The 21,489-nt window shown below is 40.4% G+C and overlaps 1 protein-coding gene across 3 annotated transcripts in view; it reads left to right on the top strand.

Moving 5' to 3' along the window:
- The window catches only part of LOC144051077 (collagen and calcium-binding EGF domain-containing protein 1-like), a 39,242-nt gene continuing 17,753 nt past the window's right edge, over nucleotides 1-21,489 (top strand). For all 3 annotated transcript variants that reach the window (XM_077564855.1, XM_077564853.1, XM_077564852.1), the window contains exons 1-2: nucleotides 1-278; nucleotides 1,250-1,330. In XM_077564855.1, coding sequence (XP_077420981.1) covers nucleotides 163-278; nucleotides 1,250-1,330 — 197 coding nt within the window. In that variant the 5' untranslated portion in view covers nucleotides 1-162. The remainder of the gene's footprint in view (nucleotides 279-1,249; nucleotides 1,331-21,489) is intronic.

The following is a 21,489-nucleotide window of genomic DNA, read 5'->3' as shown; positions in this document are numbered from 1 at the left end:
GGACTGCGCAGCACGGGAGGGACTACTGCTCACATGCGTGCGACACCTCGCTGCGGTCCTGCCAGAGGACTAAAGAGTCTTCTTCCTCCTCTTCTTCTTGTTATTGGAGGTGGCACACTCATGTGAAGAATTGAAGGAGCTTTAGGGGCATCGGTCACGGACATGGGTCAGATTGATGGTGCCACTCTACTAGCGTTTGGTGCCGCCATGTGTGCGGCTCTGCTTTGCAACTGTGGTGCCAGCTCCATCAGGACCACACATGGGAAGGACGCGCCACAGTAGGTCCTTTCGAGACACTTGGTTGCCATTCAAATGATCTCCACTTTAATGCATAGAAGGGTCGATAGATGGATGGAGGGATGGATGGATGGATAAATAAGATGATAGGTGATGGATAGATTAATAGATGGACAGAAACATTTTGGATTATGGTTAAGTCAATAGACTGAGATAGATGGATGGATGATAGAAGGATGGATGGAAGGATGGATTGGTAGATGGTTGGCTGGGTCAATAGGTAACTTGATGAAATGATAAATGGTAGGTGGATTGATTGATTGATTAATATGTTGGTCAGGACTGTAGATCGACTGATTAGTTAAAGGATTGATTGGTTGATAGGTTGGTCAGGACAGTAGATAAACTGATTAGTTAAATGATTGATTGATTGATTGGTATGCAAAGGAGTGTGGATTAATGGATAGATGGATAGATAGATGGTTTGACTGATTGGTTGACTGACTGGCTGACTGATTAATTAAGAGGTAGGAAGATATAAATGGATAGTTAGAATATGTACAGTGAAGATAGATACAGACCAATTAGCTAGCTAGGTACTGTACTGATGTGTAGATAGGTAGACAGCTAAATAGGGGGACAAAAAAATAGATGGATAGATTAATCAATGGATAGATTTTCCCAATATTTTTCTATAAAAAGTAAATTATAATACGTTTTCAACATGCAAGTGTCAAAATAAGTTAACCACTGCATACTAAGATGTTAAAAACAACAAAACACCCGGTCTTAACTTTAAAGACTAAGAAGCTAAGAATGTATGTGTATTTGTATTTGTTGTAGTTAATGTACATTAAACAACTTCAATTCTTTGGACATCACATGCCGACGGGAACAAATTATTGGCCAAGATTCAATTAAACAACCAGAACAGACTTTTGAATGAGTAGCCATGAATGCATTGTGTTCAGTTGCGGAAAAAAAAATCTTCTAAATCTTTTTGTTTCCTCAGCGGCAAGTGTCCCGACAATAAAATCTTAACCGTGGAGTATCCATGCGTCCAAGCTGGAGGGAGGAGCAGTACCTGCTTCAGGTAAGACACCCTGATAATGTTCCTGTTATAGCAGCCTGGCCTAGCCTTTCCAGGACTTTCATCCCCACCAGACCCACAATTGTGTATTCCCACAAGGAGTAGAAAAAAAAACTCATCCCTAAAAGCATAGTGGCTTTGAAGAAGCCCACTTAATAGGCATTAACACGATCCTAATTCATGTGTCTGCATTCCAGGATACGTTTGACATCCTCACCATCATGTCCATTTTTTTCCCAACTTCCCATCCACTTAATATTTGACAGCAGAGGATGTGATTCGTTACTTTTATTGCTTTCGTCTCATACCGGAAGAATCTAGAAAACTGTACAAACTCCTCGTTTTGAGGGCAATATCCACCCACATGGCACATACAGTATATAGATTTAAAAAAATAATATATATATATATATATTTAGCATCTCTCAGTTGCGAACTAATGATTTAGATCTGCATTAGTTGTGTGAAAGCCCATGTCAGCTTTGCATTAGCCACTGATAGCTACAGTACATTTAGTTTCTTTTAGCTGTTTGCTAACCATGTAGGTTTGTAACAAGGTCATCTTACTTGTGTGTTAATGCTGCTGTAGTTGAGTCAAAGGTTCTGTTAACTGTGTGTTAGCTACTAACACTGTTGAAAGAAACTAAGAATTTCCAAATTTTTAGACTCTTTTAGCTGTTTGCTAAACATTTAGCTGTATAGCCTCTGGTTGCTTTGTGCTAGTTATGTGAAATCCCTTGTCAGCTGGGTGTTTGCCACTGATAGCTATATTTCTTTTTGTTTGTTTGCTAACCATGTAGCTTTGTGACAGGCCGTGTTAGTCGTGTGCTAAATTTGCTGCTTTAGTTAAGTGAACAGGTTCTGTTAGCTGCGTGTTAGCTACTAATACTAGCCTGCTACAATAAACTAAAAATGCTCATATTTTATAGATTTATTTTTTTTGCTAACCACCATGTAGCTGCGTAATAGCTGCTGGTAACTATGTGCAAATAATTTAGCACCGCAATAACTTTTATCACAAAATCAAATACTGAAATACATAATGGATGAGTATTTCACTTTTTTTTTCTTTTTTTCTATGGAGAGCTCAGTATTGTTCATTCGATTTGACATGTCATCATTGCTCTCCATTTTTATTATTATTTTTTATATATATATATATATATATATATATATATATAAAAAAAATTCACATTTAACAGCGTTGCTCATTTATATCCTTTCCTACATTACCATAAATTCAATTTCATGCTCTGTGGTTATCATCACACTTCTTCCTGGCAGTACAGTGTAAAAATAGAAAGAATTGAGAATTCAATGCAGATTTATGTCGGAATGACGAGCGCACGGAGCTTCCCACACGCCAGGGGAACACGTCAGTGAGTCCTTTTATTGTTTAGACAAGTTCCCCCTTCAAGGAAAAACTGGCTGGCGTTTAGTCAGGATGCTCTCACAGTCGCGGTCGGACTGCATCTTGTTTGCTTTCTTGGCTTGCTGAATGACGTACAACTCCGCGTGAGGCACTTTTACATGAAGATGGATGTCATCTTGTCCCCCCCCCCCCCCCCACACACATTTTTGGATCAAATTGTCCTTTAAAAAAAGTAATAACTCCCATCTGATGAGTTGATATGAGTTTATTGGGGGCCTTTTTTTTTTAACTGTTTGAAACCAGGAACACACACCTAGTAGACCAATGTAGGAAAACAATATGTATATTTTATGATATAACATATGAAACTTCTTACATTGATTTTGTTGGCAGTTGCCTATTGAATAATCTCTTATCAAACTAAAATTATTCCATAATGCTGCATATGATATTCAAATCAAATCAAGACGGGCTCCATGATGACACTGATTATAAAGGGCATTCCGAAGCAGCAGGTGGCGCTGTAAGCCATAGCCATCATGATACTCAAATGTTATCCACTCATTACAGTGCCTCATTTTTTGTTAGTCTACTTGTCAATCAATATGCTCTAACACATTACGTGTAATTAGGAAGCCCTTCTAAGTGTAAACAAGGCCTTAGCTGCATCCGACTACGCACTAGGATGTGCTAACACAACACACGTGCCAGTAGAATATACACAAAACAGTGGCGACAAGTTTCGGGGTTGCGAGGGGGCCACTCAACACTTCTACATAAGTTATTCTCAGGGACTCCTCCAGAGAGAAAGAGCGAGTGTGGAGTGACGCCGTTAAACTGCATTTGACTCAGACCCGGCGAGCCCAATCATCGCTCGGAGCGCCGGATGTATTTTTACGTGTGATTGCCGTTGACGTGTTAAGCGTTTAGAAGCGGCGTGCCTGGCCCCTGTCCAAACAGCCGGGCTAATTACGCCACTTATGGCGCTTCAATTGCCCTCGCCTACGAGCTGTCTTGACTCGGGATGATTACATGACACTTTCTGTCATGTTGTACAGCTGACGTGTTGCTCCACATGGCTGAGTTTGACCGAGAATCATCCAAATAATTCAACTGAAATTTGTTGCTTTTATAAGGGGGGTTCATATTTTTGAAATTAAAAACTGCGACTACAATTTCGCTGAAAATCAAATATAAAATAAATACTCACCAGGCACTATATATAACAAATGTAATCGCTAGTCAAACTGGTTGTGTTATTACTTTAGCTAATGCTTTCTCTTGGTTGACAGTTTAACAGCTGTAAATAAGGCACTGCACTCACCATTATCCAACCTTTTTTTCAAGTTCCCGGCAGCGGCGGTCCTGCATTGTGACAATGGAAATATGCCGCTAGAAAAGCTCAGTTTGCGTTGGGTCTGACCAGCAACTGCAGCACTAGGCGAGTAGGACTATATTTCCCATGAATCTTACAGATACAGAAGCAGGAAGTAGTTCTAGTGCTGGTATGATGGAAACACGCCAGCTAAACAGTATTTAACAGTTAAATTCTCTTTAAAACGGTTTATCGTATGAATCGCTGTGACAACTGCTCACCCTATGCCATTTTCCCCACTGAAATGAGTGGAAATGTTAGTAATTTGTTCCAGTCACACAAAATGTTGTCATGGTTTAAAAAAAAAAAGAAAAGAGTAGCACTCGACAGAATTAAAACGTTTTTGCATCATGCTTTTTTGTGCTTGGTGTAACATAAAGAAGAACAACATAACTAAAACTTTGATATTGTTAGTCATTTCATGCTTTTTGTGTTCAAATATTTGTTGGGTTATAAACTGCAAAGTGATGCTAGTTTTGTTAGCTCAACATTTGGACTAGTGTGTGGTTGTTAAGTATGTTAATTTAATACCCCGCTTTAGGGAACTTGATTCTCATGCTCTCTAGCTGGAAAGATGTCTTTTTAAAATCAAAATCCAATGTTTTTGTCCCCAAGGAGTTTTGCAGCGTCATTTTGAGTGAACCCCCTTACCACCCGCTGACAAAATGACCACTATATCCCGCCTTCTGTGGTTTTCTCAGCAATGAGGCCCAAAAATGATTTTTTAACATTGTCATTGTTGTGGTTTTTTCGCGCTCGTATTACTCGGTTTGGCAGAATGCCACGAGTGTGCATGTTGAGTCTGCCTCCAAATGTTTTGCATTGTCAGGATGATGACGTAATTATTTTTATTTTTTTTGCTATGTATGTGTGGCTAAATGCTCTCAGCTGTGGAAGTCTCACAAAATTGGAGAGAACAACAAGACAACAAGCGCCTTTGTTTTGACTGACGCGTAATAAAAGTAGAGCCCACACAAATACAGTTAATTGAAGACAGCGCAAACATGTTAAGATTTAACACACAAAGTGGAGTCGGCCGCCTCGCAGCTGTGAAGAGTACTGTAAGTGTGACGGCAGCACGCTGCTGTAACGAACAGGTGAATAAACAAAAAATGGAGGACAAAAAGGAACACATTTGTAACGTGGAAGTTAAGAGTCAACGATAATGACAAATAATAGTAGAGATGGGTGAAAAAAGGTTGTTTTGACCGCTTGTTTACACAATAACTTTTTTCTTGTTTTTATTTATTTATATTTTTTATAATGGTTCTGTATAATGGTGGTCAAAGTCAAATAGGCAGTGTTGCACCTTTGGAGGTAGTACAAGCAGTATTGCGCTAGCGTTAGCTTGACTCGATTAATTAATGTTGTTTGAAAGCTAAAATGGCCGAGCTAACAAGTCACCTTGGATGAGACAAAGCAGACATTTGTTTCTCTTAATGACCTCTAAAGAGCCTCCTCAGGTTCTTGATGGAAGGTTGACATTACACTTTAACCGCAACCGCTTCCTGTCTTGACTCATTAGGGCGCCCGTGCAGGGCTTCCCTCCCGTGAACATGACCAGGAAGCGTTCCCATGCAAGTCAAGTCTGGACTGTGTCGCATCAGGGATCCTTTAGATGCGTTCACATCCACGTTTGTGTCGGAATTCCTGCCAGGAGTTTCCAGCCTGGATCCCTAAAGGAAGGATTCTGTGCTTTATGTGTGTGTGCTTTGCAAGATTGCGTGAGTGTATGTGTTGGCGTGTCCAAGCACTTACATGTGTCGTTTAAGATTTTGGATGTGCAGTCAGCAATTGAGGCCGTTTTTTTTTCTTCCAGGAATAATGTACTTTGTTCTCTGTGGCTCATTTTATAGCATAAACTTCAGGCAGATATTTCTGTAAACATGATATATTATACTCCAAATATGTCCACTTTTTGTCAGTCGTGTCCATTTCCACTCATAAACGAGCAAAAACAACCTCTCGTCGATCCTATCAGTTTTCTTTCCCACATGTAAAGTGGCAAAATGTCAAAACTGAACCTGCTCTGCCACAGTTGTTTTGCTTTCTATTCAGCACTGGGGCAATCACCATTCTGATGTGTTTACGCATGACCAAACAAACCACACAGAAACCAACTACAGTTTGATTAAAAGTGACAAAATGGTTCACAAAACACTTTTGTCTTGTTTTCCGCTCGGCACTTGAAGAGTCAATATTCTGCTGTTGTCACAAATAGCCAAAAAACAAACAAACAAACACACTAAGAGGGAAAATATCATGATTTTTCTGTGTTCAAACATGACCAAACGAACAATAGTGTGAAGGCTAACGAAGTAGAGTATAATTAAAAAAGACCGTAGGGTTTTAGTAATCACGATTAAGGGGGTGAAAGAGACTGAAACAAAAAATGTTAAAAACTACAATAATGATAGGGACAATCTAGCAGACTACAGTACATCAGCAAACAACTGAGTGTACTTAACGGGGGACATCTTGATCAGATTCAGCACCATTGAAAAGATGTGCTGCTATGTGACGAATGATGACATACAAACTACATACACGCTAACCACATATAAAGTTAACCACATACATGCATACATGCTAACCGCGTACAAGCTAGCCGCCTACAAGCTAACCACATACAAGCTAAGCACATACAAGCTAACCACATTTATGCTAAACTGACGGTCATATCTTACAGAATGCAAGCTCTACTTTCCTTCCCACTGAACTGTTTTGGCTGACACTGATAGATTCTCATCAAACCACATCAAGGGGGCAAATCTAAAATTTGATAAAAACAGTATGGCGGCTTTGTCTTTGTTTCTACTTGGCAAGCCAAGATTATTGTTTTGTAGGTACGATACTTAGCATTTAATGACAACTTGGCTTTTATTCAACAATCACAATTCTTGACCGACGTCTTCAAATATTCAAGCATCGTTGTTTGATATCTAAGGAAGAAACTTGAAACAGCTGTGTGGAATACGTAATGGTTGTTAACGAATGTCCATCTTGTTGTTTGTTCTTTTTCATTGAAATATTCCTGCTGATTTTAACAAATATCAATTCCAAAGTGGTCCAAGTAGCTTGGGCCACAGTTCTTAACTTAGCTTAGAACAGATTTTTACACATTGTTAATCATATGGATGACTTATTGTCTTATTGCCTTTAAAATCTCTTTGGCAGAGGTGATAAATAGCAGAAACCCCAACTAAAGCAAACAAAAGAAGCTTTTATTTTACGCTATCTGCGGGTCGATTGTGGTCATTTCCAAACATTGAGTTCATGATTTACTTACCGACCGTACAACCTATTATTGTTACCACTTGCTTACTCATTGTTTTGTGCGTAAAGAGCCCTGGGAAACACCAATGCGGTCGGTGAATGTTGTTATCGTTGGCTCAGTTTTCAGAGTGCACTTCGGATTTTGACACTTTTCCCGTAGGAGGTTTGTATTTTCACAAATGTAAATAATTTAAAGGTGAAATGTACTTATACATAGCTTGTATACATATTGGTGTCACTTTTCTCTCTTTAAGACACTGGGCTGCCGCTCCACCCTGGTTGTCATGGTAATGAAAGTTGTACTGTGACGTAATTCTTGATCCTTGGTGTGTTTTGACGGAATCCGTGCTTGGTACCAACCCAAATCAGTCCGTACCAAAAGAAGTACAGACTTCAGTACCCATCCAGTGCCTACCCGGGAACAGTTTTAAACTGGGAAAAATGCTAATGTTTTTGTTTTTTTCCAGGTCGTTTGTCATTTGTAACCACAAACATTTTTCTCATGCCATGTGAATGAGCCGTACTTCGGTGGCTAGTGGTGGTCAATGTCAAATGTTCCCCTGGACTCCATCTCCAGCTCAACAACTTCCCGTCCTTACGCGCTCTGATTTGTCAGGACAGAAACACAAGCCAGACGTCCGTCTAGTAGCCGTAGTGTTAACGTCGGGTCAGGTGGGGTAAACGTGCTTCACAAGTATCACACTCGCGCCAAGCAGATGAGGTCATGAGAGGTTGTCGGTCGGGCGTAAATCTCGTCCTTAGGGATGAAGTGTCGAGGCCTGCAGGCAAAGTATACATGCCCTTCTGACTCTTGTCCCCACCAATAAAGTGTAGGTAAAACACAACCCGAGTGGCTCAAATACTTCCGCCAAAGGCTGAATAAGCGTTGATTACTCAGTTGAAATTGCGCTTCTGTATTAATAGAATCGAAAAGCAAAGAGGGGGACAAAGTTGATATAGCATTTTTCAGAGGTAGTATCAGAAGCCTTTAGACATGGAATGGTGGAATAAATTTGACTTGACAATTTTTCCTCTTTGGAAGTCACTTTTACACTGAAACAGAAAACTGAACATTTAAAAGCTGGCTGTTTCCTTCTCTTTGGGGGTTGCGTCTTTGTTGCGGCACTAACAGGCATTATTTTATCTTTACAGTTGTATCCGAAGTCACTTTCACACTGCTTGTATTTTTTTCCCTGCCTTATTTCAAGCCGCAACTTCAGTATTAACACGGCTAAAACAGAATTGGTGGGGGGGGGGGGGGGTGAATTGGACACAGAAATCTTGGGCCTTAGGCAAAGCAGTTTAGGAGGTAGTATCAGATTTTTTTTTTTTCCCGTGGTCACTAGTTTAAACTGCACTGACACATAATCGACCCCGAAATCCGTCTTTGGAATTAGTATCAGTAACTCTTTTTACACTGCCTGTAAAATTTCTTTTAGAGGTCAGTCACACATTTTTTTTTTAGGTAATATCAGAATCCTCTTTCAGACTGGCTGTTAAAGATGGCCATTTTCTGCCTTATTTCGAGTTGCTGTTCTACTGTATATAATCGGCACCGTCCACAGAACAGTGGGGGTAGTATCAGAAGGCACTTACAAAAGATATTTCCTATAAAAGTAATACATTTTCCACTTTTTTTTCTTTTAGGCCAATTTTCCACATTTTCAGGTAGTACTAGCCAGTTTCACGCTGCCGCTAAAAGCTATGTTTATGACTTTTATCTGGTCCTTGTTACAGTGCAAATGGCACGGACACCGAAAATCAACTTTTCACCTTCGTCAGTTGACTCATGCAGAGCCAAAACACAAGATGCTGACATTGCCACCCGTCAAATTACCTGACAGCGGGGTGCCGTGTTGCTGTGTGACAGCTCAGACACACAGTTCCACCTCCGCTGGGTTCTGTGTAAAAAGACAAAAGCAAATTAATGCCGTGTCTTCTGTCATGGCTTTGATTCTCCGGTTTTGAAATGATCCCCGTGCTCCCGAAGTCATAACAGACATACTCGTTATGTCAGCTGACACGTCAGTGAACTTCAGGACATCACAAAGGGAGACCATGGCAAGTGTGTGAATGTGTGTGTGTGTGCATGCGGCCTTTGTCACACCAATAAAGTGGGATTACTTCACCCCCTACTCCCCTTACTCATCTCCTTTGTTTTATGGCATTACACTTGGCTTTCACTTCCGCTCTGGCTTTAAAAAGCTGCTAACTGTGCTCATAAACTCATAAACACACACGTCAGCATCTATTTGTATCTAGTAGCAAAATGAGAGCAATTATAATGAGGCTTTGCAGAAGGTCTGCTGGGGAAAAAGAGGGGGGGGCTCCACGGCAGATTAGATTGAAATCAGACAGAGCTAATGAGTTGTCCAGCTAAGCAAACAGTGCTGGGGGCAAGACAGGCTAACAAGACATTTGAAGAGTACTGTAAACAGAAACGATAAAGAGACACGAAGAACAGAAACGAAAGTGACAGAGAGTGTATGCTTCAGATTGTCCGACTGAAGGTCTGTTGACTGTGCAGCGTCAGCAATGATAATAAAGTCCGCTTCACTGTAAACAGTTGGTAAACTGAGGGGATTTTCACCATCTTATGCCACAATTTGAATTATTATTCAAAAATACCTTGACAAGGATCGTCAACAGAACGGTGCAGGGACACCCAGCAGCCTTGGTTTCCATATGTACATTCCCAAAAACAACAACATCAAACCGGTAACATTTCATGTTTTGCAACACTCCAACATGAATAAGTCATGCTAGCAATGAAGCAGTTTGAAAACTGCAAACTCCAATTTTAAACATATTCTCTGTCACAAAACCCATTTGACACTGTGATACACTTGTGTTGCAAAATTGTAAACAATGAGTGGAAAATGAAAACACAGCTGCCATCTTGATACAGAACCACTCAAAAGTTAACACACACACGTTTCTTCTAATGTGATCAGGCCAATTGGGTAGAAGAAATTGACTTTTGCAAATTTAGCTTTAATTTTGGGATTAGTGTTTAAGGTTTTGAGAAAATGGGTAGCAGTTTCAAGGAATGTGTTTTAATAATTATGAAAAACTGTATTCTAAACGTAAAAGTGGGCAGGCTACAATAACTCATTCCTGCCGACATCCATCAAACTGCTTAATAACCGACATTAACTAAGTGGTGCAATATATATATATATATATATATATATATATATATATATAGGAGAGTGTGTGTATATGGGTGTGTACAGTCCTCATGTATGTACTTCTCTACACATTTATACTTCTGTGAAGATTTCTACTTATTGCTGCACTTCTTATTATGGGACTGCTTTGCGAAGCAAGCAGGCACATATTGTTATTCTACCTAGGACAGTGGTTTATTTTTCTTGTTGTTATTATGGGACTGCTTTGCGAAGCAAGCAGGCACATATTGTTATTCTACCTAGGACAGTGGTTTATTTTTCTTGTTGTTATTATTATATATTATTCCACGATTTTTCCGCTAAAATGCGGCCCGTACCGTACATCGCACCGGCACAAATGAGGTATCAAACGATGCGGCTCGATCTGACTCGCTGCGCTATTATTTTTCTAAGAATTCCCAGTTACCTTGGCGACGCTATTCCCAAAAAACTCCCAAATTAACTCCCCTTTGGGAATGAATGGGAAAAAATCACACTTCAAGCACCTTTTTCCAAGACACGCTGCGCGCGCATACGTTATCCGACCGATACGAATTTTAGCTCATTTTGTAGGAATTTGTCCCATCTTTAGCTCAGTGTCGAAATCTTTTTTAAGGAATGAAAGCCCCCCCCCCCTGTTCGGGTTCAAAGACAGTAGCTGAATTAGCTTTCTCACACACTCTGTTGGCTAATTAGCCATCCAGTGCCGGGAACCAAATAATGTATTAGAAAAAATTTCACTTCAACTCGTCACCACTGCCACAATCTTTTGTCACTAGACGTCAAATTCTCACATTTTGTAGTCACGAGTGTCTTCTTTCAGACAAACTAACTTTTATTTGGCTAAGGTGTCATTTAGTACCTTTATTTTCCCTTTAAGCGAAGAGAAATTGGACTCTCTCGCCAATCTCTTCCATGTTAATTTGGGTGTTTTTTTCCTCTTCATTTCGGATAAATCATACATTTTCAACCTGCTCTCATTTGGTCATTTTTCATCCGATTAAAAAAATTACAACATGCTCGTGTTCCCCAAACCCTTGCCGTTCTAACAAGCCATTTCTTGAATCTGTATCTTGAAGAGTTAAGTCGTGAGAGGCTTTTGTTCCAGGGGTGCGTCTGTCATACAATCTCAATGGAATGCAACCAATCTTGATGATAGTTGGATCTAGTCTTCTCTCTTTTCCCTGATTGGTTCGTTTTCTGCTTGTCTGTGCTGTGGCCAATGAGAGACGCTTTAATGACACCAATTAGAAGTTTCTCGAGAACCTACTCCTCCCATTTCATCTCGTCTGAGGTAAGTTGCAAGGCAATTGTTTGTAGTCTGGTGAATAATGCTAAATAAGTGTGATTTTGCAAGTTTTCCCCATCCTAAACTACATCACGTTAATACTGGCGATGTATTGAAACGTATTTGATGTGTTTGAACGTTATGTTGCTGTTTTAACAAGATTGGAAAAGTTAAGTGCTAGAGATGGTAGCCTACATGCTAGCTGCACCTGCTAGCGCTAGCAAAGAGCTAGCAGATGTTACATTAAAGTTTTAATGTGCAGTAAAAAAAAACTAAGAAAAGTTTGAGTAGGCTCTAAATCTCAATTGTGTACATCTCTCGTTGCTACAATATACAGTAAGGCTTTTGTCTCGTCTGTCGTCGACGTGGGGGGGGGGGGGGGTTGAGTGGCGTGTCGACGGTGTAGCGAAGCGGCGCCAATGAGGGATTTCGGAGAACATGCTCGTGTTCCCCAAACCCTTGCCGTTCTAACGAGCCCTTTCTTGAATCTGTATCTTCAACCGTTAAGTCGTGAGAGGCTTTTGTACAAGGGGTGCTTCTCTCATGCGATCTCAATGCAATGTGGGTGCGTGACGTCACTTCAACTCGTCACCATGGCAACGATCTTTTGTCACTAGACGTCAAATTCTCACATTTTGTAGTCACGAGTGTCTTCTTTCAGACAAACTAACTTTTATTTGGCTAAGGTGTCATTTAGTACCTTTATTTTCACCTTAAGCAAGAGAAGTCGGACTAATTCGCCTGTCTTGTACATGTTAATTTCAGGCGCCTTCCTCTCTCCATTTCTGATAAATCATAAGTTTTCAACCTGCTCTCATTTGGTCATTTTTTATCCGATTAAGAAAATGAGAACATGCTCGTGTTCCCCAAACCCTTGCCGTTCTAACGAGCCATTTCTTGAATCTGTATCTTCAACCGTTAAGTCGTGAGAGGCTTTTGTACAAGGGGTGCTTCTCTCATGCGATCTCAATGCAATGTGGGGCGCGTGACGGCTCCAAGTCAAAAATGTATGTGCTCTTAAAGTGACAGTGACATATTTTTAGATTATGGTTAACTTCCACATTTCTTGACCGATTCCAGTCATTTAAATTTTAAACTGTTCAGCTCATTTACATTTTTTTAAATACATGTTCAGGGACAGTGAGATACTTTTAGTTGATGTTGATTATGGTTAACTTCCACATTTCTTGAGCGATTCCAGTGGTTTAAATTTTAAACTGTTCAGCTCATTACCAAAGAGTCAGCAGTCCCATTCAAAATTTCCGCGGGAATTTTTCTAGTTTTTCTTGTTATGGGACTGCTTTGCGAAGCAAGCAGGCACATATTGTTATTCTACCTAGGACAGTGGTTTATTATGGGACTGCTTTGCGAAGCAAGCAGGCACATATTGTTATTCTACCTAGGACAGTGGTTTATTATGGGACTGCTTTGCGAAGCAAGCAGGCACATATTGTTATTCTACCTAGGACAGTGGTTTATTTTTCTTGTTATGGGACTGCTTTGCGAAGCAAGCAGGCACATATTGTTATTCTACCTAGGACAGTGGTTTATTTTTGTTGTTATTATTATATATTATTCCACGATTTTTCCGCTAAAATGCGGCCCGTACCGTACATCGCACCGGCACAAATGAGGTATCAAACGATGCGGCTCGATCTGACTCGCTGCGCTATTATTTTTCTAAGAATTCCCAGTTACCTTGGCGACGCTATTCCCCAAAAACTCCCAAATTAACTCCCCATTGGGAATGAATGGGAAAAAAATCACACTTCAAGCACCTTTTTCCAAGACACGCTGCGCGCGCATACGTTATCCGACCGATACGAATTTTAGCTCATTTTGTAGGAATTTGTCCCATCTTTAGCTCAGTGTCGAAATCTTTTTTAAGGAATGAAAGCCCCCCCCCCCTGTTCGGGTTCAAAGACAGTAGCTGAATTAGCTTTCTCACACACTCTGTTGGCTAATTAGCCATCCAGTGCCGGGAACCAAATAATGTATTAGAAAAAATTTCACTTCAACTCGTCACCACTGCCACAATCTTTTGTCACTAGACGTCAAATTCTCACATTTTGTAGTCACGAGTGTCTTCTTTCAGACAAACTAACTTTTATTTGGTTAAGGTGTCATTTAGTACCTTTATTTTCCCTTTAAGCGAGTAGAAGTTGGACTCTCTCGCCTATCTCTCCCATGTTAATTTGGGCGACTTCTTCCTCTTCATTTCGAATAAATCATAAGTTTTCAACCTGCTCTCATTTGGTCATTTTTCATCCGATTAAAAAAATGAGGACATGCTCGTGTTCCCCAAACCCTTGCCGTTCTAACGAGCCCTTTCTTGAATCTGTATCTTCAACCGTTAAGTCGCGAGAGGCTTTTGTTGAAGGGGTGCTTCTCTCATGCGATCTCAATGCAATGTGGGTGCGTGACGTCACTTCAACTCGTCACCATGGCAACGATCTTTTGTCACTAGACGTCAAATTCTCACATTTTGTAGTCACGAGTGTCTTCTTTCAGACAAACTAACTTTTATTTGGCTAAGGTGTCATTTAGTACCTTTATTTTCACCTTAAGCAAGAGAAGTCGGACTAATTCGCCTGTCTTGTACATGTTAATTTCAGGCGCCTTCCTCTCTCCATTTCTGATAAATCATAAGTTTTCAACCTGCTCTCATTTGGTCATTTTTTATCCGATTAAGAAAATGAGAACATGCTCGTGTTCCCCAAACCCTTGCCGTTCTAACGAGCCATTTCTTGAATCTGTATCTTCAACCGTTAAGTCGTGAGAGGCTTTTGTACAAGGGGTGCTTCTCTCATGCGATCTCAATGCAATGTGGGGCGCGTGACGGCTCCAAGTCAAAAATGTATGTGCTCTTAAAGTGACAGTGACATATTTTTAGATTATGGTTAACTTCCACATTTCTTGACCGATTCCAGTCATTTAAATTTTAAACTGTTCAGCTCATTTACATTTTTTTAAATACATGTTCAGGGACAGTGAGATACTTTTAGTTGATGTTGATTATGGTTAACTTCCACATTTCTTGAGCGATTCCAGTGGTTTAAATTTTAAACTGTTCAGCTCATTACCAAAGAGTCAGCAGTCCCATTCAAAATTTCCGCGGGAATTTTTCTAGTTATTATATATTATTCCAGCGATTTTTCCGCTAAAATGCGGCCCGTACCGTACATCGCACCGGCACAAATGAGGTATCAAACGATGCGGCTCGATCTGACTCGCTGCGCTATTATTTTTCTAAGAATTCCCAGTTACCATGGCGACGCTATTCCCAAAAAACTCCCAAATTAACTCCCCATTGGGAATGAATGGGAAAAAAAATCACACTTCAAGCACCTTTTTCCAAGACACGCTGCGCGCGCATACGTTATCCGACCGATACGAATTTTAGCTCATTTTGTAGGAATTTTTCCCATCTTTAGCTCAGTGTCAAAATCTTTTTTAAGGAATGAAAGCCCCCCCCCCTGTTCGGGTTCAAAGACAGTGGCTGAATTAGCTTTCTCACACACTCTGTTGGCTAATTAGCCATCCAGTGCCGGGAACCAAATAATGTATTAGAAAAAATTTCACTTCAACTCGTCACCACTGCCACAATCTTTTGTCACTAGACGTCAAATTCTCACATTTTGTAGTCACGAGTGTCTTCTTTCAGACAAACTAACTTTTATTTGGTTAAGGTGTCATTTAGTACCTTTATTTTCCCTTTAAGCGAGTAGAAGTTGGACTCTCTCGCCTATCTCTCCCATGTTAATTTGGGCGACTTCTTCCTCTTCATTTCGAATAAATCATAAGTTTTCAACCTGCTCTCATTTGGTCATTTTTCATCCCATTAAAAAAATGAGAACATGCTCGTGTTCCCCAAACCCTTGCCGTTCTAACGAGCCCTTTCTTGAATCTGTATCTTCAACCGTTAAGTCGCGAGAGGCTTTTGTTGAAGGGGTGCTTCTCTCATTCTATCTCAATGCAATGTGGGTGCGTGACGTCACTTCAACTCGTCACCATGGCAACGATCTTTTTGTCACTAGACGTCAAATTCTCACATTTTGTAGTCACGAGTGTCTTCTTTCAGACAAACTAACTTTTATTTGGCTAAGGTGTCATTTAGTACCTTTATTTTCACCTTAAGCAAGAGAAGTCGGACTAATTCGCCTGTCTTGTACATGTTAATTTCAGGCGCCTTCCTCTCTCCATTTCTGATAAATCATAAGTTTTCAACCTGCTCTCATTTGGTCATTTTTTATCCGATTAAGAAAATGAGAACATGCTCGTGTTCCCCAAACCCTTGCCGTTCTAACGAGCCATTTCTTGAATCTGTATCTTCAACCGTTAAGTCGTGAGAGGCTTTTGTACAAGGGGTGCTTCTCTCATGCGATCTCAATGGAATGTGGGGCGCGTGACGTCTCCAAGTCAAAAATGTATGTGCTCTTAAAGTGACAGTGACATATTTTTAGATTATGGTTAACTTCCACATTTCTTGACCGATTCCAGTCATTTAAATTTTAAAATGTTCAGCTCATTTACATTTTTTAAAATACATTTTCAGGGACAGTGAGATACTTTTAGTTGATGTTGATTATGGTTAACTTCCACATTTCTTGAGCGATTCCAGTGGTTTAAATTTTAAACTGTTCAGCTCATTACCAAAGAGTCAGCAGTCCCATTCAAAATTTCCGCGGGAATTTTTCTAGTTGTTATTATTATATATTATTCCACGATTTTTCCGCTAAAATGCGGCCCGTACCGTACATCGCACCGGCACAAATGAGGTATCAAACGATGCGGCTCGATCTGACTCGCTGCGCTATTATTTTTCTAAGAATTCCCAGTTACCTTGGCGACGCTATTCCCAAAAAACTCCCAAATTAACTCCCCTTTGGGAATGAATGGGAAAAAATCACACTTCAAGCACCTTTTTCCAAGACACGCTGCGCGCGCATACGTTATCCGACCGATACGAATTTTAGCTCATTTTGTAGGAATTTGTCCCATCTTTAGCTCAGTGTCGAAATCTTTTTTAAGGAATGAAAGCCCCCCCCCCCTGTTCGGGTTCAAAGACAGTAGCTGAATTAGCTTTCTCACACACTCTGTTGGCTAATTAGCCATCCAGTGCCGGGAACCAAATAATGTATTAGAAAAAATTTCACTTCAACTCGTCACCACTGCCACAATCTTTTGTCACTAGACGTCAAATTCTCACATTTTGTAGTCACGAGTGTCTTCTTTCAGACAAACTAACTTTTATTTGGCTAAGGTGTCATTTAGTACCTTTATTTTCCCTTTAAGCGAAGAGAAATTGGACTCTCTCGCCAATCTCTTCCATGTTAATTTGGGTGTTTTTTTCCTCTTCATTTCGGATAAATCATACATTTTCAACCTGCTCTCATTTGGTCATTTTTCATCCGATTAAAAAAATTACAACATGCTCGTGTTCCCCAAACCCTTGCCGTTCTAACAAGCCATTTCTTGAATCTGTATCTTGAAGAGTTAAGTCGTGAGAGGCTTTTGTTCCAGGGGTGCGTCTGTCATACAATCTCAATGGAATGCAACCAATCTTGATGATAGTTGGATCTAGTCTTCTCTCTTTTCCCTGATTGGTTCGTTTTCTGCTTGTCTGTGCTGTGGCCAATGAGAGACGCTTTAATGACACCAATTAGAAGTTTCTCGAGAACCTACTCCTCCCATTTCATCTCGTCTGAGGTAAGTTGCAAGGCAATTGTTTGTAGTCTGGTGAATAATGCTAAATAAGTGTGATTTTGCAAGTTTTCCCCATCCTAAACTACATCACGTTAATACTGGCGATGTATTGAAACGTATTTGATGTGTTTGAACGTTATGTTGCTGTTTTAACAAGATTGGAAAAGTTAAGTGCTAGAGATGGTAGCCTACATGCTAGCTGCACCTGCTAGCGCTAGCAAAGAGCTAGCAGATGTTACATTAAAGTTTTAATGTGCAGTAAAAAAAAACTAAGAAAAGTTTGAGTAGGCTCTAAATCTCAATTGTGTACATCTCTCGTTGCTACAATATACAGTAAGGCTTTTGTCTCGTCTGTCGTCGACGTGGGGGGGGGGGGGGGTTGAGTGGCGTGTCGACGGTGTAGCGAAGCGGCGCCAATGAGGGATTTCGGAGAACATGCTCGTGTTCCCCAAACCCTTGCCGTTCTAACGAGCCCTTTCTTGAATCTGTATCTTCAACCGTTAAGTCGTGAGAGGCTTTTGTACAAGGGGTGCTTCTCTCATGCGATCTCAATGCAATGTGGGTGCGTGACGTCACTTCAACTCGTCACCATGGCAACGATCTTTTGTCACTAGACGTCAAATTCTCACATTTTGTAGTCACGAGTGTCTTCTTTCAGACAAACTAACTTTTATTTGGCTAAGGTGTCATTTAGTACCTTTATTTTCACCTTAAGCAAGAGAAGTCGGACTAATTCGCCTGTCTTGTACATGTTAATTTCAGGCGCCTTCCTCTCTCCATTTCTGATAAATCATAAGTTTTCAACCTGCTCTCATTTGGTCATTTTTTATCCGATTAAGAAAATGAGAACATGCTCGTGTTCCCCAAACCCTTGCCGTTCTAACGAGCCATTTCTTGAATCTGTATCTTCAACCGTTAAGTCGTGAGAGGCTTTTGTACAAGGGGTGCTTCTCTCATGCGATCTCAATGCAATGTGGGGCGCGTGACGGCTCCAAGTCAAAAATGTATGTGCTCTTAAAGTGACAGTGACATATTTTTAGATTATGGTTAACTTCCACATTTCTTGACCGATTCCAGTCATTTAAATTTTAAACTGTTCAGCTCATTTACATTTTTTTAAATACATGTTCAGGGACAGTGAGATACTTTTAGTTGATGTTGATTATGGTTAACTTCCACATTTCTTGAGCGATTCCAGTGGTTTAAATTTTAAACTGTTCAGCTCATTACCAAAGAGTCAGCAGTCCCATTCAAAATTTCCGCGGGAATTTTTCTAGTTATGGGACTGCTTTGCGAAGCAAGCAGGCACATATTGTTATTCTACCTAGGACAGTGGTTTATTTTTGTTGTTATTATTATATATTATTCCACGATTTTTCCGCTAAAATGCGGCCCGTACCGTACATCGCACCGGCACAAATGAGGTATCAAACGATGCGGCTCGATCTGACTCGCTGCGCTATTATTTTTCTAAGAATTCCCAGTTACCTTGGCGACGCTATTCCCCAAAAACTCCCAAATTAACTCCCCATTGGGAATGAATGGGAAAAAAATCACACTTCAAGCACCTTTTTCCAAGACACGCTGCGCGCGCATACGTTATCCGACCGATACGAATTTTAGCTCATTTTGTAGGAATTTGTCCCATCTTTAGCTCAGTGTCGAAATCTTTTTTAAGGAATGAAAGCCCCCCCCCCCTGTTCGGGTTCAAAGACAGTAGCTGAATTAGCTTTCTCACACACTCTGTTGGCTAATTAGCCATCCAGTGCCGGGAACCAAATAATGTATTAGAAAAAATTTCACTTCAACTCGTCACCACTGCCACAATCTTTTGTCACTAGACGTCAAATTCTCACATTTTGTAGTCACGAGTGTCTTCTTTCAGACAAACTAACTTTTATTTGGTTAAGGTGTCATTTAGTACCTTTATTTTCCCTTTAAGCGAGTAGAAGTTGGACTCTCTCGCCTATCTCTCCCATGTTAATTTGGGCGACTTCTTCCTCTTCATTTCGAATAAATCATAAGTTTTCAACCTGCTCTCACTTGGTCATTTTTCATCCGATTAAAAAAATGAGAACATGCTCGTGTTCCCCAAACCCTTGCCGTTCTAACGAGCCCTTTCTTGAATCTGTATCTTCAACCGTTAAGTCGCGAGAGGCTTTTGTTGAAGGGGTGCTTCTCTCATGCGATCTCAATGCAATGTGGGTGCGTGACGTCACTTCAACTCGTCACCATGGCAACGATCTTTTGTCACTAGACGTCAAATTCTCACATTTTGTAGTCACGAGTGTCTTCTTTCAGACAAACTAACTTTTATTTGGCTAAGGTGTCATTTAGTACCTTTATTTTCACCTTAAGCAAGAGAAGTCGGACTAATTCGCCTGTCTTGTACATGTTAATTTCAGGCGCCTTCCTCTCTCCATTTCTGATAAATCATAAGTTTTCAACCTGCTCTCATTTGGTCATTTTTTATCCGATTAAGAAAATGAGAACATGCTCGTGTTCCCCAAACCCTTGCCGTTCTAACGAGCCATTTCTTGAATCTGTATCTTCAACCGTTAAGTCGTGAGAGGCTTTTGTACAAGGGGTGCTTCTCTCATGCGATCTCAATGCAATGTGGGGCGCGTGACGGCTCCAAGTCAAAAATGTATGTGCTCTTAAAGTGACAGTGACATATTTTTAGATTATGGTTAACTTCCACATTTCTTGACCGATTCCAGTCATTTAAATTTTAAACTGTTCAGCTCATTTACATTTTTTTAAATACATGTTCAGGGACAGTGAGATACTTTTAGTTGATGTTGATTATGGTTAACTTCCACATTTCTTGAGCGATTCCAGTGGTTTAAATTTTAAACTGTTCAGCTCATTACCAAAGAGTCAGCAGTCCCATTCAAAATTTCCGCGGGAATTTTTCTAGTTATTATATATTATTCCACGATTTTTCCGCTAAAATGCGGCCCGTACCGTACATCGCACCGGCACAAATGAGGTATCAAACGATGCGGCTCGATCTGACTCGCTGCGCTATTATTTTTCTAAGAATTCCCAGTTACCTTGGCGACGCTATTCCCCAAAAACTCCCAAATTAACTCCCCATTGGGAATGAATGGGAAAAAAATCACACTTCAAGCACCTTTTTCCAAGACACGCTGCGCGCGCATACGTTATCCGACCGATACGAATTTTAGCTCATTTTGTAGGAATTTGTCCCATCTTTAGCTCAGTGTCGAAATCTTTTTTAAGGAATGAAAGCCCCCCCCCCCTGTTCGGGTTCAAAGACAGTAGCTGAATTAGCTTTCTCACACACTCTGTTGGCTAATTAGCCATCCAGTGCCGGGAACCAAATAATGTATTAGAAAAAATTTCACTTCAACTCGTCACCACTGCCACAATCTTTTGTCACTAGACGTCAAATTCTCACATTTTGTAGTCACGAGTGTCTTCTTTCAGACAAACTAACTTTTATTTGGTTAAGGTGTCATTTAGTACCTTTATTTTCCCTTTAAGCGAGTAGAAGTTGGACTCTCTCGCCTATCTCTCCCATGTTAATTTGGGCGACTTCTTCCTCTTCATTTCGAATAAATCATAAGTTTTCAACCTGCTCTCATTTGGTCATTTTTCATCCGATTAAAAAAATGAGAACATGCTCGTGTTCCCCAAACCCTTGCCGTTCTAACGAGCCCTTTCTTGAATCTGTATCTTCAACCGTTAAGTCGCGAGAGGCTTTTGTTGAAGGGGTGCTTCTCTCATGCGATCTCAATGCAATGTGGGTGCGTGACGTCACTTCAACTCGTCACCATGGCAACGATCTTTTGTCACTAGACGTCAAATTCTCACATTTTGTAGTCACGAGTGTCTTCTTTCAGACAAACTAACTTTTATTTGGCTAAGGTGTCATTTAGTACCTTTATTTTCACCTTAAGCAAGAGAAGTCGGACTAATTCGCCTGTCTTGTACATGTTAATTTCAGGC

This window comes from Vanacampus margaritifer, chromosome 4 (assembly GCF_051991255.1).
Source record: "Vanacampus margaritifer isolate UIUO_Vmar chromosome 4, RoL_Vmar_1.0, whole genome shotgun sequence".
NCBI classification, from domain to species: domain Eukaryota; kingdom Metazoa; phylum Chordata; class Actinopteri; order Syngnathiformes; family Syngnathidae; genus Vanacampus; species Vanacampus margaritifer.
Note: the sequence above shows the minus strand (reverse complement) of the source record. Positions and strands in the feature narration are given on the sequence as shown.